This window comes from Triturus cristatus, chromosome 1_2, assembly GCF_964204655.1.
Source record: "Triturus cristatus chromosome 1_2, aTriCri1.1, whole genome shotgun sequence".
Classification (NCBI taxonomy): Eukaryota; Metazoa; Chordata; class Amphibia; order Caudata; family Salamandridae; genus Triturus; species Triturus cristatus.
The window spans coordinates 995,938,470-995,956,264 of NC_140580.1; the positions used below are offsets into that span (position 1 = coordinate 995,938,470).

The 17,795-nt window shown below is 43.5% G+C and overlaps 3 protein-coding genes across 3 annotated transcripts in view; 1 reads left to right on the plus strand and 2 right to left on the minus strand.

The window, feature by feature from the left end:
• Positions 1–17,581, plus strand: part of LOC146868560 (kelch-like protein 13) — a 389,849-nt gene extending 372,268 nt beyond the window's left edge. The window contains exon 4 of the mRNA XM_085611273.1: positions 17,137–17,581. Within this exon, the coding sequence (XP_085467399.1) occupies positions 17,137–17,451 (315 nt within the window). The 3' untranslated portion in view covers positions 17,452–17,581. The remainder of the gene's footprint in view (positions 1–17,136) is intronic.
• DPP7 (dipeptidyl peptidase 7) overlaps positions 1–17,795 on the minus strand; it is a 1,979,246-nt gene that overhangs the window by 917,872 nt on the left and 1,043,579 nt on the right. The gene's annotated exons all lie outside the window — the stretch shown is intronic.
• Positions 8,902–10,320, minus strand: LOC146868562 (uncharacterized). The gene has a single exon (XM_085614206.1). It carries the CDS (start codon positions 10,318–10,320, stop codon positions 8,902–8,904), a length of 1,419 nt encoding a protein of 472 aa, XP_085470332.1.

Sequence of the window (17,795 nt, forward strand, 5' to 3'; positions counted from 1 at the left end):
ATATATACAGCAAATCGCTTAAGCGCCTGGGTACCTTTTTTAGTGGCCAAAGTGAAAAAACGGGAAGGAAGAGGCATGCAATAGCAACATGACATGCTGGTTGAACTGAAACGGTAAATTAAAACGCATGTCCTCTCGAGAACATGTAGTAACGAAGTGGCATTTTTTAAAGTTCAACGTGAGGATTAGACATTGGACAGGGATTTGACGTCGGAGGGCATTGTGAGGATCTAGTATTTGTTGGCTGGGGCAGGTGAAGAGGCTTCATTATATAGCTAACAGATCAAATTTGACACAGCCACAGGACGAACAAAATAACAAGCAGTGAATAGCGGCGGCAGATGAAGTGATTCGCCCAGAATCACGGAACGTTACGTTGAAGCCAAGACTTCCAAAGTTGGCAGCTGTGGCCGTAATGCCACAACCTCGCCACTTTTCATAAGCTATGCACAGTGTACACGCTAAAGCAATACTGTTGGGAATTCAGTGCTGTTTCGACGCTTACCTCAGAAAAGGGACCGCTGATAATAACAAGCAGTGGTAAACGGCGGTAGAAAATATACAAGGAAGTAGTCCCTAAATGAATAGTTAACCCCGAGAAGCGGAACTAAACTGTATTTGGTCGGTGCTGCTTCCTGCAAAATGGAAGTGACATATCGGACCACCAGCCAATCAATGAGCGAGATAAGAAGAGCAATGCCAGATGTAATGAATGGCAAGCGACAAAACAAATAGAAACGCAATGAGTGGAGTTTCACCACTAATACTGATTACTTGATGCCTGGGAGAGGCAGCGCATGCGCTGCCTATGCGAGACCTTCAACAACTTCACTAGAACAGAAGTGGTAGATAACACTTGCTACCACTAGAGAGAACGGATTAATATTGGCAGAAAGATGGTGTCCACCTTAAAAGCATATGTTTAAGTACAGTGAAATTCACACAAAAAGAAAATCAGAAAGGGAAATAATGATTACACAATAAAACCTAGAAGCAATTGAAATTTGTCAGTTATTGATTGTTCGACTAATGAGAATTGATGACACCATTGGTGACATTTTGCTTTTACTGAAAGTGTTTACACCTTTTGTATCAAAGCTTTTTTTTGGTAATTTAAAACCATTGTTTTTAAGAAAATTCGATGTAACTTTTTCTAAACATTTACATTTTTTGAGTTCTTATTCTGTCAAAGATGGATTTTTTTGGGGGGGGAGTTTCTTTAAGTGACGCCAGAGTACACTGGAATAAAGAGTTCTTCTCTTTTGCTCACCATAGAATTTTTTTTTTTTAATTTAATGCAATATTTTGCAAATCTTTGGAGTCCTGGATAACACTACTCTTCACTTCCAGTCAAAATTGCCAGACAGGATGGCTTCTTCTTCACCCCCTCTTAGACCTTAAAAAATTGGCCTTTTTTCATGGTTTAAAGATTTTCATCCAATCAGTGATGAAGATTGAGGTTTTTAAAGTGTTTCAAGATTTGTGGTTAGGCGACGGAAACATTCTTAGTATCACAGTACTGAGAACAAGTGCTGCAAACTCTAAGAAGTTTTAAAATGCAAGATTGATATGGAAACGTATTTTGGTGAGTTGTTTGAAGCTAAGCCTAATGCAAGAACATTGTGGAGGCATATGTATTAATTTTCTTTTAATATTTTTGTCATACCTTACAGTGAAAAAGGTTTACTTTAATGATTTCAGATCCATGGATCTCGTTTGATCACAGGGGTGGGACTCCCTTCACGAGTCCCGCAGTAAAAGAAATAAGCACTGCAAACCCTGCCCATTTTTTAAGTTGCCTTTCAAAGGAAAATCTCTTGTTCTGAACAGTTTGCAAGTAGCCATTATGTAAATACAAACAAAAAATTCACAATCGTATAGTTGCATTTTACTCTCTCCACCTTTTAAGGCTGTCAATTGTTGTGGTTAGAGATACAGGTCCCCAAATCCAGGGGCTGCAGGTCACACCCATGCCTATTACTGATGGTCCACAGAATACCCGCAAATCCTTATAAACAATTACAGAGGTTATTTTTCTTTACTGAGCATACATTCATCACATTCAAATAATTCAAGTATCTAGCTCACTGGGATGGGTTGTATTGCGCAATCGTGCAGCAGAGTGAAAGCTGCAGTTTTTCTCCTGTTTTATTTTCTAGGGAAATAAATGTTTTTCATTCTAAAAGTGAGGGAGAAATGGATGATAGGAGCCAAAGCTCCCTCGTCCAATCAGATATGATTTTTTATTTTGGTTCAGTGAGCTCACACACACTGGATGCGCAGATCGCCATGAAATTACACTCCAGATATCTCTAAAATATAACCTCTTTAACCCCTGCCCAGAACCCTTTTGAAACCCTATTTTCTCAAACTACTGAAAGGATGTACATCAAACAAAGCAAATACACTTCCATTTTATTTTTTTTAAACAGAGATTTATTGAGCTTTTGGGCATACAATCGTACAGTTCTTAACAATTTAGAGCATTGTTACTATACATGGATACAAAATTACATGTTCAAAGGAATTGCAGTTACAAATCTAAAGACAAAGTTTCATTTTGTGCTAAAGGTTTTACTACCCTACCATCCTCTGTCCCTTAGTAAGTGCTCCATGCGAGCTACATCCGATTCAGTCAGCTTAGTTCTATTCTAATTAAACCAAACAGCCAAAAAAGAATTCTTAACATCGCAAAACAAAACAAATCCGCACCCTCCCTCTCCACCTCCCCCAGTCGTGTCGTGTGCGGTTAACATCTTATTCTCCTAATGTGGAGATGCGAGTCCAATTACTCCTCTAACTGCAGCAATGGTCCCGGAGTTTGTGCCTATCAAGTCAGAAGGGTTTCCACCACTGTATAACTTCTACCCCGCTTCTCATTTTTTGGTTCCGCAGCTGTGGGGCTCAGCTTTCACTTGCATGGGCTTCCCCTCATGGGTCCCTTTCTGCCTCAGTCACTGGATTCTTCAATGATTCCACCATCACTGCCCATGCTCTAGCTGCCTCCAGAGCTTTTTCGCAATCAGTTTTCTTAGATACTCGCAACCTTACTGCCCCCTCACGTTCTGCCCATTTTATGAATTCCTTTTTCCATCTAAGTGTGTTAGGGCCCCCTCTTGATTTCTAGTGACTAGCATTGTCTCTCTTTACCAGTACCAGGACGAGGTCCTGGAACTTACTTGTCAGTTTAATTTTAGCCGTGTGAAGGAGCTCCATAACATTAATAAAAATTATACTCCTTCTGCATTGCAGCGTGGGCAAGCTGTTGCCAGTGTGTTAAAATATCTATTAATTTTGCCCGGAATAAGGTAAGGTCTGTGCAGGACGTAGAAATGCACCAGTTGAAATCTGGCATTTCTGGTACTCTTCCATGCTCTTTCCACTAGTTAACCGCATGTTTTCTCAGCTATTCGTGCGCCTAAATCTTCCTAGTTTACTCAGGGGAGGGGGAGTCTTATATGCGAGTCGTCTATAAAGGCAGGTGACTGCCGTGAAAGTTCTTGCTGCAGTTACCACATATTGGAATCCCGCAGTCATCAGCGGTTCTGTGAGTCCCTCCCGCCAGTGTTTTCGTTTCACTGCTGTGAGGGCAGTGTGTAACAGGAAATCCCCCCCAGGTATGTCATATCGCTCTCTAAGGTCATTAAATGGGATCAAGTTGCCTTCCTAGTATAAATCCCCCACTGTGAACACTCCTAGCTCCCACCAGACCTTCAAGTCTGTGCCAGTCCCCCCTAGTCTTAGATCTTCGTAGGCTCCCAGCACTTGCGAGCTGTTTTTAGTTCTGTGTTCGTTTCTCGATCTTGAATGGGGAGTCTCAACACCACTCACGACAGTAGTCTCAGGCTTGGCGTTGTGTTCCCCTGTATTAACAAACCTTCTTACACTGCTCGCCATCCATTTCGTGAGCCACTGTAACTGTGCTGCAATGTAATAGTATTCAAAATTAGGTACTACCAGCCCTCTCTCTGCTCTTGGCCTCACAAGTCTGATGAGTGCTACTCTTCGCCTACTCGTTCCCCATAAAAACGCAGTCATCAGTGTTTTTAGTTGATTAAACATTTGTGCCGGGGCCCAAACCGCCAGCACCCCAAAATAATATGGGAGCCTCAGTAAACTCACCCTCTTCACTAGAGAGACTCTACCAGCTACTGATATGGGAAGAGTCCCCCAGATATCAAAGCAAGCTTTCACGCCCCTCAGTGCTCTCCCTATGTTGCCTTCTAGTAAATCCCCTTGGGTGTGCTATATAGGAGTTCCCAGGTATGTTAAGCATAGGTTCTCCCACTGGACTCCCACTGTCTCCTGGGTTCCCACTCTGCCCTCCTTGGGTTGGCCCACCACCTTCTCCAACCTTGTTAGGAGTTCCTTGGTCCCCAGAGGTCCTCTCCCACATCGGCCAAGTACAACAATAGGTCATCTGCATATAATGCGATGTGTTTGTCCAATGACTTCTAGTCCTTGGTAATGATACCCTGTCCGAGCTCTGGCTGCCAGCGGTTCCATAGCTAAGGCAAACAGCGGGGCGACAATGGGCACCCCTGTCGTGTCCCCCGCTCCACTTGTCAGGCATCAGAGATTAGCCTGCCAGTCTTAACTCTTGCCATAGAGTCCTTATATAACAGTTGTCCACCCTACAAATTCAGAACCCAGTCCAAACTTACTCATCACTCGAAAGAGATAAGACCATTCGAGACTATCAAAGCCCGCCTCCTCCTTGCAATAGTAATCCGCCTCAAGAATATGCAGTAACCTTCTGACATTTAATGCAGTGTTTCTGGTGGGGATAAAGCCCGCCTGGTCTTGATGTATGAGTGTTGCCATATGTGGGAGAAGGCGGGTGGCCAGAATCTTCCTCAAAATTTTATAGTCTTAATTGAGCATAGAGAGTGGACTATACGCAGTTCTGTCATATGAAGGTTTCCCGGGTTCCAACAGTGGGATCATTACTGCTTCCCTCGTTGAACCGAGGAGATTTCCCTCTTGTTTTGCTTGATTATATATTTTTACTAGTCTGGGACCCAGCAACTCAACATACACGGAGTAAAACTCCACTGGGAGTCCATCTGTCCTTGCCGTTTTATTCCTGGACATAGCTTTAATGGCCCACCTCACCTCACTCAATTCTATATCTCTTACTAGGGTCTCTGCTTCTTCCTCCGATCCTGCTGGCAACTCAATGTCGCCCACAAACTCTTCAATTTCTTAATTTGTGGGGGACATTTTACTTTCATATAAACTTGTATAGTATTCCAGAAAAATATCATTAATATCTTGGCGATGTAGGATCTCTCCCTCATGCCCCCTCATTTCTAATATGACCGATCCTCTCCTAGCTGGGCTAGCCAGCCCAGCCAGCAGTGCCCCAGATTTGGCCCTTTCAGAGTGGGCTTGAATCATATAGTTTTTATAATCAAAACAATGCAGCCACTCCACCTGCTCAGCTACTGCTTCCTTAGCTGCTAGGAGCTCTTCCTGCCTATCTCTCCTTTCAGGCCTCTCTTTCTCTAGGTCTCCGAGTCGCTGCTCAGCTGCGAGGGTGTCCCTCATCAGTACCTTCCTTACTCCTATCGCCTCTGAGATGCATTGTCCTCGTATTATGGACTTAAAGGCCTCCCACTCTATTAGTTTGTTCGTAGCTTTCCCATAATTTTCCTGGGAATATTGCCCGATAGCGGTGCATATCGTTGCCTGGATGACTTGGTCCTCCAGCGTTACAGGCCTCAGGCACCAGGTCGGGATTTTGGGCCTCTCTCTGGACCAGATCAGACCCAGTAATAGTGGGTTATGGTCTGAGATTGTTCTAGCTAGGTACTCACTCATCTGCACACATTCATGTATGTCAGAGGAGCACAGTATGGAGTCTAACCTGACATGCAACTCATGCAGCACCAAGAAAAATGAGTACTCTCTGTCCCCTGGATGCTGCGCCCTCCAAGTATCCACCAATACCCACTTCTGTTGCCAGTTTCTTTGTGCTTCGGCTATTTAATGCATGTGAGTGTCTGGGAGAGGTGGGTGGGATTGATCCAGCTCTACATCTGTAATGCTATTAAAGTCCCACCCCCTAATATTACTGATCCTGTTAGCGCTGGGGCTAACATTCTGAAAAGATATGCCAGAAACAAAGTTTGATCTGTGTTTGGGCCATAGACGCTACCCAGTGTTACATCTTTACCATCTAACATTCCCAACAATATGGCATATCTCCTGTCAGGGTCTAGTATTTGTTTGATACACTGAAATGGTACTCCCGCCCTTACCCATACCAGGACACCTCTGGCAAATGCTGAGTAGTTTGTATATTACACTTGGCCTCTCAGTCTACGATGAAGCGCAGCTCCCTCTTTCGCTGTTATTTGTGTCTCCTGCAACATAGTGATTTGCACCCCCCTCCTCACTATGTACACATGTATTCTGTGGTGTCTCGACACGGTGTGCATCCCCTGCACGTTCCATGATATACATTTAACGTCTATAGGGGATGCCATTGTATTGGTCATGCCCATTCTCCATTGGCTGCCCTACCTTTGACACACCTGACCCCCAAAAGCAAACCCTGAATTAAACAAGAACCCCAACTCCCCCTCCCCAGGCCAGGTACAGGTAGTCCAGCTCCCATACAAACACAAACGAAGTTACAAGTTAGGTTCCTTGTGATCTTGGGGTTACGTAGCTTACCCACCAGATCCCAGAGCACCGCCAGTCCATACCCCCCATTATAATGTCCTAATCTTCGGCCCAGCTCACGTTGATTATCTTCTTCTTTCCCATCAGGAGTCACTTCCTCAGCTTCACGCCCATAGTCTCAGGTCGGCGTTCTAGTGGTGTATATGACAGCTTTACTTTCTCGTCTCTCCCTCTCTACACAATTTGGTTCACAGACTGGGGACTAGTATTTGGCAGTTCTGGTTCTGAATCTTCATTTCCACTTGTGACCAGCGAGCAATCGGATCGATCTGCTTCTTGTCCACTCTTGCTTGATCTAGGACTAGAGCCTCATTAGCTAAGCTCCACCACCGCTTGCAGAGCTTTGCGTTGTTCGGATCTGACTTAAGTCAAGGAGGGCGCCCGTGTTGCACTCTTGCCCTTGTCTCTTGTCGTCGGTGTTGGACCCGGAGAAGAAGTATGCCCTTCATGTCCTGTTCCAGAGTCTAACCATTCCCAGGCTTCTTGTGGTGAGTTAAAAAATTGTACTCCTGTTCTGCCAACTACTCTCAGTCTTGTTGGGAATAACATCAAGTAAGGGAACTGTAGTTGCTGCAATTTCTTTTTGACTGCTAGGTACGAAGCTCTTTGTCGTTGTACTTCTCTGGTGAAGTCTGGGAATATCATTACTTTGCTGTTGTCTGCCTGCAGTTCGTGTTTCTGGTGGGCCTGGTGGAGAATGTGGTCCCGATCTTTGTAATGAAGAAGCCATGCCACTATAGGATTGGGGGGGCCCAGGTCTGGGGGGCCTGGCCGGCACCCTGTGAGCCCTCTCCAATGCATTAAAAAGGCAAGAGACCCTCTGGCACTACTTCAGTTTTGATCCAATCTTCGAGGAATTGCACCATGTCCGTACGTTCCCCCTGTCCTCTCAGGCATTCCCACTATGCGTAGATTATTTCTACGAGACCTCCCCTCGCTATCTTCTGCCCATATTTCTAGTACTTACACCTTGGCTTTGATGTCTCCAAGCAACTGTTGTAAGGCTGTCACCGTCGTGGGGAGAATTAAAGTTGTGTATCGGTCGCACTCCTTTGTGTAAACTTTCAATTACTTTGTAAATCTTTCACTATGTTCTCGGTGCTGTGGGATCTTCTCCCCTGATCAAAAGGGATGTAGCTTGAAACTGAATTTTCGATTCCTTCCGCAGTGGAAGGTGAATCCCAGTGTGCACTCTTTCAACTTAAAACTGTAATAAGTTAAACCACAAATGTCTGTTAATCAGTGAACTGTTTTATTTCACAGTCTCCATTCCATTTTGTTGCTTCAAAGAAATATTCATTATTTGTTATTTTCATAGTTCAGGTTTGTTTAAAACCTCTTCATTTGAATAAACTCCAATGTTGTAAACATAATCTCATATTGTCAATATGAATATATGGGTTACAGGGATGAATCCCAATGCATTTCGGGGTCTCCCTTCATCAGGGGATACTCCCTATAAACAAAAATGACCATATATTAATAATCTCCAAAAGCTGATAGCATAACAACAAAGCCTAAGATTTATACGTGAACAGTGATCAATGGCTGCAGATCTAATGCAATGTGGACGTAAATGATGTCTGATTCAGTTAAGCATAAATTATAGAAATTTTCTCGGTGGTCGTGGTGACGTGGACTCTAAGGAAAAAATAAAAATAAAATGAAACCCCCGTGATGTGAACCTTTACGAAGTGCCGGTAAATGGTTAATACCGTTTGTCTACATATGTGTCAAAACCATGGGTTCTTAAAAAGATGTGCCGGAAATTCAATTGATTCAAGAGGGTTAACTACGTGACTCTTGCGTCCATTAAACTGATTGTAAATGAAAACAATCTTATCGTGTGGGATCTAATCCGCGTCGCTGCGGTGCATACCTGTGCAATACCCGTTCCTCGTTCAAAACAATTCCGCGTTCCGTAACCGTTGGAATCAGCTGTGATCCTAATGTGCCCCGGAAGTAAATAGGTGCGTGCTAGGAAAACTCAAACGAGATAGAAGAAAGACTAAAACCCAACCTTAGTGATACGGGTGAGTGTCTGTAGCGTAAAGTTAACGCACTAAAAAAAGAAAAAGAAAAAGAAAAAAATGTCTGCTAAATTAAAAACAATAAATTTCAAAATACCATCATACGAAAATACATTTTAAATCTGGAATTATGAAATGCGGTATGTTAATCACAAATGTACACCTGCACATTGATAGATATTTACAAATAACAGTTATATTCCACCCGATCATTCAGACCCTTCGGGTGTAGTGAGTCCAATACAAAAATCCAATGTAATTCTCTTTGCAACAGGAATTTCTTGTTGTCTCTGCCCATTTGCAATGGCACTTGTTCCAAAATTAAGAATCGGAGTTGACTAATATTGTGAGATAGTGTGTTAAAATGTGTGGCAATGACTGATTTTGGGTTATTGTTTCTTATATTGCTCTTATGCTCTGTCAAACGGGTTTTGATTTTTCGTTCCGTTTTTCCCACATAGGGCAGCCCGCATGGGCACTTAAGTAAGTACACGACAAAACTAGAGTCACATGTCGCTGTCACATGCAGTTTAATGGGAGTTCCTTGCGTTGGATGAGTCAATGTAGTTCCTTTAATAATATTGTTGCAACTGCCACAATTCAAACATGGAATGGTTCCCTTGTGTATGTCTTCTCTCTGTTTTTTGTGTTTCAACATCTGTTGTAGGTTTTTTGTACGTTGGTATGCAAATATTGGTGGTTGGTTGAAAATGTCATTAAATTCTGTCTCCGCTTGTAGCATTGGCCAATATTTTTTTATTGTGTGTTTGATTTTTTGACTTCTGGTTGAGTATTTAGAAACGAACACATTACGGTCCTGTTGAACATCCAAATTCTTTTTCTTAAGTAGTACTTGTCTGCTTTGTTTATTTGCTCTTTCGTTGGCCTGATGTAGTACAGAATCTGGATATGCTCTTTGTTTGAATTTTGCCATCATTGTATTTTTGTTTTCCTGGTACAAGTCTTCGGTTGATGATATTCTTTTTATCCTCAGTAACTGCGAGTAAGGTAGGTGTTGTTTAAGACTTAATTGATGAAAACTTGAAAAGTGTAAAAAGTTGTTTCTGTCTGTAGTTTTTGTGTACACTGTGGTTATTATTTTTTGATCAATTATCTTGACTTCCACATCTAGGAAAGGTATTTTTTCTTTACTCAAAGAATATGTAAATTGGATGCGGTCATCCACCATGTTTAGTTCTTGAATGGCATTGACTAGTGTGGATTCTTCTCCCTTCCAAATGAGAAAAATGTCATCAATGTATCTGATGAATAAAATTGCGTTGTCCGTCCATTTTTTGTGTGCAAGGATGTGAGTAAGTTCAAAATGATGCATAAACAAATTTGCATACGCCGGAGCGGCGCAATTTCCCATCGATGTTCCGTTCAACTGTGTGAAAAACTCGTCCTTCCAGGTGAAATAACTGTGGTACAGCGTAAAATGCATCAACTCAATTAAAAAGACACTGAGATCACTTTCCTTGTTACTTCTTACTAGAAAAAATTCCAGTGCTTCGAGTCCCAAATTATGGGGAATTGAAGTATACAATGATTGTACATCCATGGTACATAAAATGTACTCGATATTTTCCTTCAGCTCCATTTTGTCTAGTTTTGTGAGGAAATCAGTTGTGTCTTGAAAATATGTGGTCATTTGTGTGACCATTGGTTGAAGGTGTCTGTCTATGTATTTGCCGATTGGTTCATGAATGGAGTTGCGTGTGCTCACTATTGGTCTGAATGGAGGGTGGTGTAAGTTCTTATGAATTTTTGGTATCATATATAGATACGGTATACTCGGATTCTGCTTGATCAAAAAATTTTTGTCTCTCTCGTTGATGGTTCCCAATGTTAAAGCCTTATCAATGATTGATGCCAGAATCTGTTTAAAGGATGAGGTAGGATCCGAAAGTAATCGCATGTATACGTTAATGTCTGAAACATGCAGCTCCACGCTATTTATGTAAAACGATGTGTCCAAAATGACTAGTGCTCCTCCTTTATCAGCTTTGCAGCATGTGATTGTCTGATTATTGGCAAGATTAGAAATGGCCATTTTCTCGTTACTAGTTAAGTTTGTACTTTTTGATGTTTTGGATCGAAATATATCATGAAGATCCTTGCGAACTACTGTCTCAAAAGTGTCCAAGATTTTATGACTGATTGGTGCTTGGAATGTGCTTTCTGGCTTTAAATCCATTAAGGTACCTCGGTCGATTGGTTCTGAAAATGTACTGATGTTTGTAAAAAAATGTTTCAATCGAAGATTTCTCATGAATCTGAATAAACTGACTTGTGCTTCAAGTTCATGGCTTTGGTACGTGGGTACATACGATAAACCTTTTTGTAACGTCTGTATTTGGAATTTAGATAATTCAGTGGAAGAGATGTTAATCACTAGGTTTTTTGACTCCTTGTTGATTTGGCGATTGGTGTCGTATTTTGTCCGCCTGGATCTCCGAGTGGGGCCTGGCCTCTTCCTAAAAAAGAAGCACCAGAAGTTGAAGGTGTTGTACTTCCATCACTCGTTGTGGTGAATCGTTTGCCCTGATTAACGTTTGTATTCCTGGAAAGGTGTTCTTTTGGTTGAAAGTTAGGTTGACGTATCTGTTGTGGGGAGATCATGGAGTGTCTTTTCGGTGGTTGCCACGCTTTTAATTTGTGGTGGTCATCCTTCAGTAAGTTCAGATCTGTTCTGTTTGCATCTATTTTCACCTCTAGGGCCTCTCTGGAGGCTGTAATGACTTGCATAATATCTACCAAGGCGGGCTGCGTAGTTGTGGTGTCCTTCCCCGATTCCAGGCTTTCTTCTTCATCATCATCCGTCAGAGTTCTGCCCCCCCCCCCCTTGCTAAGGACACCGTAACCTTGTAGTTCAGAGACTTTTCCCATCTCTCTCGTTGGATCTTTACCCCCACAGGGTTGGTATTAACTGGCAGAGCAGTTGGCTCTCGGGCAGTGGGCATATTACCAGAGACCAGTCAATTAAACTCTGTGGCCTATTTCTTACAGAAAATGAACACCAGCAGAAATACATGACACTATTTCAGAAAAGGAACTCTTAACTATTCAAGCAGCTATTAAGGCATGGGGACATTACCTTTTAAGATTAACATCTCCAGGCACAGTCCATATAGACGACTAAAATCTTACTTTTCTTCAGTCTGCAAAAGTATTAATTTCTCACCAATTGAAATGGTCTTTGTTCTTTTCAGAGTATAGTTTTGATATAACCTGTTCACATAATTTTAACTGCCAGTAAAATTGCAGCAAATACTGATGACAAATTCAAACATCATAGCTCACATAAAGATAAAAAATACTTCAGAATGAATCAATCAGTGGCTAGCAGAAAATGCACAGAAAGACTTTAAAGATGATTTACTTCGGCGGAAGTAGAGATTGTTAGTACATACTGGTGATTACCAGTAGCAAATCGTTCGTCAATCTCATGACTCATGTCTTGCTGGCCATTATGACATCAATAAAACTGAACAAATTGTTAGATGACATTTCTGGCGGAAAGATTTAGAAAAGGATGTACAACCGTATGTAAATACTTGTGAAAAAGGGGAAAGAATGAAATAATGAACCCAATGGGACATTTACATCCATTACCAAATTTACTATTCTCTTTGGCATACCGAATCATTAAATTCATAGTAAAATTATCAGCTAAGAACAAATTAATTACTGTTATGGCGGTCGACGATTGATTCCCCAATTCAGCGTATTATGTTTCGATCAAAGGAAATACCACAGCAACAAACTAGTGAATTGTTCTTACAAAATGTAGCATGATTACATATTTACTATAGTACTCATTTTAGAGGATATATAATGCGGTACAAAAAGGGGTGGTGATGGACGGAGCATCAGAACCAATCAAACACTCACACCCAGTCAACAGATCTGGGTTTGATCCATCACCCTTCTTTAGCCCACTCTGCCACCCCAGTTCAGACATGGCCATATGCAAATCAGTCTGACCCTGTGCCTCATGGGAGCAGTCCAGCCCAAACTGCCAAGCCATGCCTTCCCTGGGCCGGAAACAAGCTTCCTAGGACCGGTTTCTGGCATTTCAGCCGTCTTCAGCCAGGCTTGCTTGAATCCAGTGGCAAAGTGAGCAAGGGACTCACGTCTGAGCATACCCTGCCAACTTATGGCGAACAAAGCGGTACAAAAAGGGGTGGTGATGGACGGAGAATCAGAACCAATCAAACACTCACACCCAGTCAACAGATCTGGGTTTGATCCATCACTGTTCTTTAGCCCACTCTGCCACCCCAGTTCAGACATGGCCATATGCAAATCAGTCTGACCCTGTGCCTCATGGGAACAGTCCAGCCCGAACTGCCAAGCCATGCCTTCCCTGGGCCGGAAACAAGCTTCCTAGGACCGGTTTCTGGAATTTCAGCCGTCTTCAGCCAGGCTTGCTTGAATCCAGTGGCAAAGTGAGCAAAGGACTCACGTCTGAGCATACCCTGCCAACTTATGGCGAACAAAGCGGTACAAAAAGGGGTGGTGATGGACGGAGCATCAGAACCAATCAAACACTCACACCCAGTCAACAGATCTGGGTTTGATCCATCACCGTTCTTTAGCCCACTCTGCCACCCCAGTTCAGACATGGCCATATGCAAATCAGTCTGACCCTGTGCCTCATGGAAACAGTCCAGCCCGAACTGCCAAGCCATGCCTTCCCTGGACCGGAAACAAGCTTCCTAGGACCGGTTTCTGGCATTTCAGCCGTCTTCAGTCAGGCTTGCTTGAATCCAGTGGCAAAGTGAGCAAGGGACTCACGTCTGAGCATACCCTGCCAGGATAATGTTGTACCCCACCTGTCTACCATATTCCTTAACTAAGTTAAATATTAGGAGGGGGGGGGGAGTGTTGTGTCAGGGCTGGATGTCAACTGCCCCTCGATATCTTGGAACTCCTTTATGCCTGGGTGCGTTCTGATTAAGCATGCCAGTGGTTCTAGGACAAGGGCAAAAAGCAGGGGGGATAGTGGGTAGCCCTGCCTAGTCCCTCGCTGAATAGAGAAGTCCGCTAATTTGACCATGTTAACCCTTATTCTTGCGTTGTGTCCACCCATGACCAGAAGTTACGTCCGAAGCCTAGTTTTAGAAGCACTTGTCTCATGAATGGCCAGTGGACAGTGTCAAAGGCCTTCTCGGCGTCTAGCAACAGAAGAATCCGAGGAGTAACTTTCTCCTTCGCTATATCCAACCAGTTTGCTAGTCTGCAGAGATTGAGGCGCATTGCTTGCTTGGGCATGAAGCCCGACTGGTCCCTATGAATCAATGAGGTAATAATTGGCAGTAGTCGTGTGGCTAAAATCTTAGTTTCAATATTTAAGAGCGAGATTGGGCGGTAGGACCCACATTCCTCTGTGGGTTTGCCTGGCTTTGGTATGACCACCACTGTGGCCTGACCCTGTAGAACAGTTTTAAACTGCCATTTTAACCTGGCAAAATAAACCTCTTGCTAGGCCTAAACCTTCGTTTTTAATACTTATAAATCACCCCTTAGGTAGGCCCTAATGACACATAGGGCAGAGTGCATGGTATTAAAAAAAGAAGGCTATGTGGGTTCAAGTTTTACATGTCCTGGCAGTGAAAAACTCTGAAAGTTTTTCACTGATGTAAGGTTAGCTCTCTCAGACTAACACTGGGTTGCCTTATTACACTTAAGGCAACCCATACACATACCCGTCCCACTCGGGGTGACAAATGCAAAAACAACAATTGATGGACAGAATGCAGAACAATGTCATACGTTCACCCCAGTACAGAGATCAGGGCCTAAATCCATCGTTTTTTTGCTCACCATGCCATTCCAGTTTGAACCCAGCCATATGCAAATCAGTCTTGACCCTGTGCCTCATGGGAACAGTCCAGCCCGAACTGCCAAGCCAGGTCCTCCCTGGACTGGAAACAAGCATCCTAGGACCGGTTTCGGGGTATGACATCGTTCTGCATTCTGTCCATCAACTGTTGTTTTTGCATTTGTCACCCCGAGTGGGAAGGGTATGCCCAGACGAGGATCCTGTGCTCTCCATGCCACTGGAATCAAGCTATCCTGGCTGAAGAGGGGTGAATCCCTGAAACCGGTCCTAGGATGCTGGTTTCCAGTCCAGGGAGGACCTGGCTTGGCAGTTCGGGCTGGACTGTACCCATGAGGCACAGGGTCAAGACTGATTTGCATATGGCTGGGTTCAAACTGGAACGGCATGGTGAGCAAAAAAACGATGGATTTAGGCCCAGATCTCTGTACTGGGGTGAATGTATGACATTATTCTGCATTCTGTCCATCAACTGTTGTTTTTGCATTTGTCACCCCGAGTGGAAAGGGTATGCCCAGATGTGGGTCCTGTGCTCTCCATGCCACTGGAATCAAGCTATCCTGGCTGAAGAGGGGTGAAACCCCGAAACCGGTCCTAGGATGCTTGTTTCCAGTCCAGGGAGGACCTGGCTTGGCAGTTCGGGCTGGACTGTACCCATGAGGCACAGGGTCAAGACTGATTTGTATATGGCTGGATTCAAACTGGAACGGCATGGTGAGCAAAAAAACGATGGATTTAGGCCCAGATCTCTGTACTGGGGTGAATGTATGACGTTGTTCTGCATTCTGTCCATCAACTGTTGTTTTTACTTTTAGAAAGATGGCATTTTCCAGCCTACACTAAATATACTTTTCTGCTAGTGTCCAGGGTCACGTGACTGAATAGCTCTCTTGTTTTGAGTTTTGTATTGCTTTCAGACACTGAGACAAAAAAGGCCTAGGTGTGCAGTGAGAGCGTCTTCCAGACTGGATGACTGGGGAGGAGCTGTGCCCTGTCCTGATTACATTTCAAAGGGCACTACCTGTAGCACATACAAAGGATCCTGAGACCAGGCCTGTCCTTACCTTTGTGTCCCTAGACAGTTTGGAACCAAACCCTAGGGCAGTGAAATAAATTACCAGAACCAGTTGTAGGGGTAGGTCTGGGAATTCCCCAAACAAAGGTATAAATGTGGCATCTTTGGATCTCTCTTGAGAACACTCCTGGAATTGTGGAGGATTCAGAACAAGGACGGCCTTGCTGTCAGACACATGGACTTCCCTGCTGACTGCAAGAAGGATTGAACATGCTTGCCTTGAACCCCGGCCACCCAGAGTGACTTAAAGGGTCAGTTGACTGACCTCCTGTGTAAGCTACAGGGACACAACAAGCTTCCAGCGGGCTCCCTTCAAATGATCCACCTGATCAGCACCAACTAGGCATGCCGTAGTCCTGCTGTAGGCCTCTACTAGAGTGAATCCTGACCCCTAAGAGGTGTCGCCTAGGTCCTGGAGCCTTGGCAAACATCAATATGAACTCCTCCTGAAGAAAACGTGAAGATACAGAAGTTTTGGGCTCATCTGCAAAGTGTCCTCTTTCCGCTGAATATTGACCGCCCCCAACAACCGTCAATGCGAAGATCCAGCAGAATCTGCTTTTCGCGCTGACAGTGACCATCAACAACAACTAGCAATGCTAGACCTGCACTTTGTGCCAACAGCAACGGTCCGAAATGATCAACAAAAGGGAAGCTCCAAGTACAACTGGCTCTTCTCACTACTGCAATGACAGCCCATGGTGCATAACCTGCTCCTCGCGCAGACAGCCTACCCGTGGCTTCTGCCAATGTGAATAGGATCCTTGACGCCGGGCTCAAGAAGGTAACTTCTGCTGGACTAACCTGGTCCATGCATCCAACCAGTGCTCCATCGTGGTCAGCCCGAGCTTGTGACCTTACCCCGGATAATTTGAGACAGATAACCACAAGTGGCGCTTTGCGCTTCTTGGCACTAGTTTCACCAAAATCTTTTAAAGTCGTAGCTCCATTTCTACCGATTGGATTTTTGTTGTTTTGGTGTCATTTTCTTTATTAAAATGTACTTGTTTTGAGATTTTTTTTCTGTTGCGTTTCACTTTATAACTGTTTGTGCGCTGCCTGAATATTTTACACATGTGTCTAAGTTAAACCTGAACGTTTTGGCGCCTCGCTACCAGAGGGTTAGGCACAGATTAGTTTAATCACTTGTATGGTGCATCGTGAAAAAGGATTGTGTTTATTATTTGAGTGGGGCTCCCACCTCTCCTGCAGTCCATGCGACCTCCAAATAATTAGAATGGTCACACCAATGGCAGACCATACAATAGTTAAATTGACTTGTGATCGGATACCCTCCGTAGCACTTCTCCCGGACCGTAATAAATGCAGAGCTAGTCTGACGGGCAATACATTAATTACATTTTGCATGCAGTGTAACCCTGGCACATTAGAGGGCATTTTAAGGGAGCAAAGGGTTGCATGCACATAGGCAAGGGCCTCTAAAGAGATTAAGCATATTGGGGGTTTAATTAAATTATTTCTATTTTTTTCTTTAGAATGAAGACTGGATTCATGTGAGCGAAGCAGAATACTACTGTCCGACGTCTGACCAGTGGACTATCCTGAAATCTTTCCCTTTTGATTGTAGCCAATTCAGCATTTGTGCTACGCAATCTAAAATACTAATCATTGGCGGTGGATCTCTACGGGAAATGAAAAAGGAAGAATCGGTGTTTGTGTACGATCCAGAAGCTAGGGCGTGGGCGAGGGCAGGGTCACTGCCAGAGCCTTTAGTGGATCATGCATCTTGCTCTTTAAAACTGTGTCACTTGGTGTTTTCAAAATTGCAGGTCAAGGAAAAGTGGCATTAACAGCACTAGCAAAAATAACAACAAATGTCTATGTTAACAGTACAAAAACAGCATGGTTGTATAAAACAGTACACCAAGCAGAAAGAACACTTAACATTTTAATGTGTCATTAAAGTTATTAGGAAAAAAACTACGGATATGCCTTCATTTACAAACAAATACTGGCAAACCGAGCAGGTCCGGACTATTTAGATTAATTTAATATTGATTGAAATGACTGTGCTATAGGTGTGAAAGCAAAATACGATAAACATGCAGAGATGGGTGGATGTTATACCTCAAATCACTCAGATCCAAGTAAGTAGTCAGAAGCCTGTCTCCCAAGACGAACTGCCCAATAGTCA

Bases quoted from the DNA above. Each gene is read 5' to 3' on its own strand.
- LOC146868562 (XM_085614206.1), bottom strand. From the start codon at position 10,320: ATGGAGCTGAAGGAAAATATCGAGTACATTTTATGTACCATGGATGTA.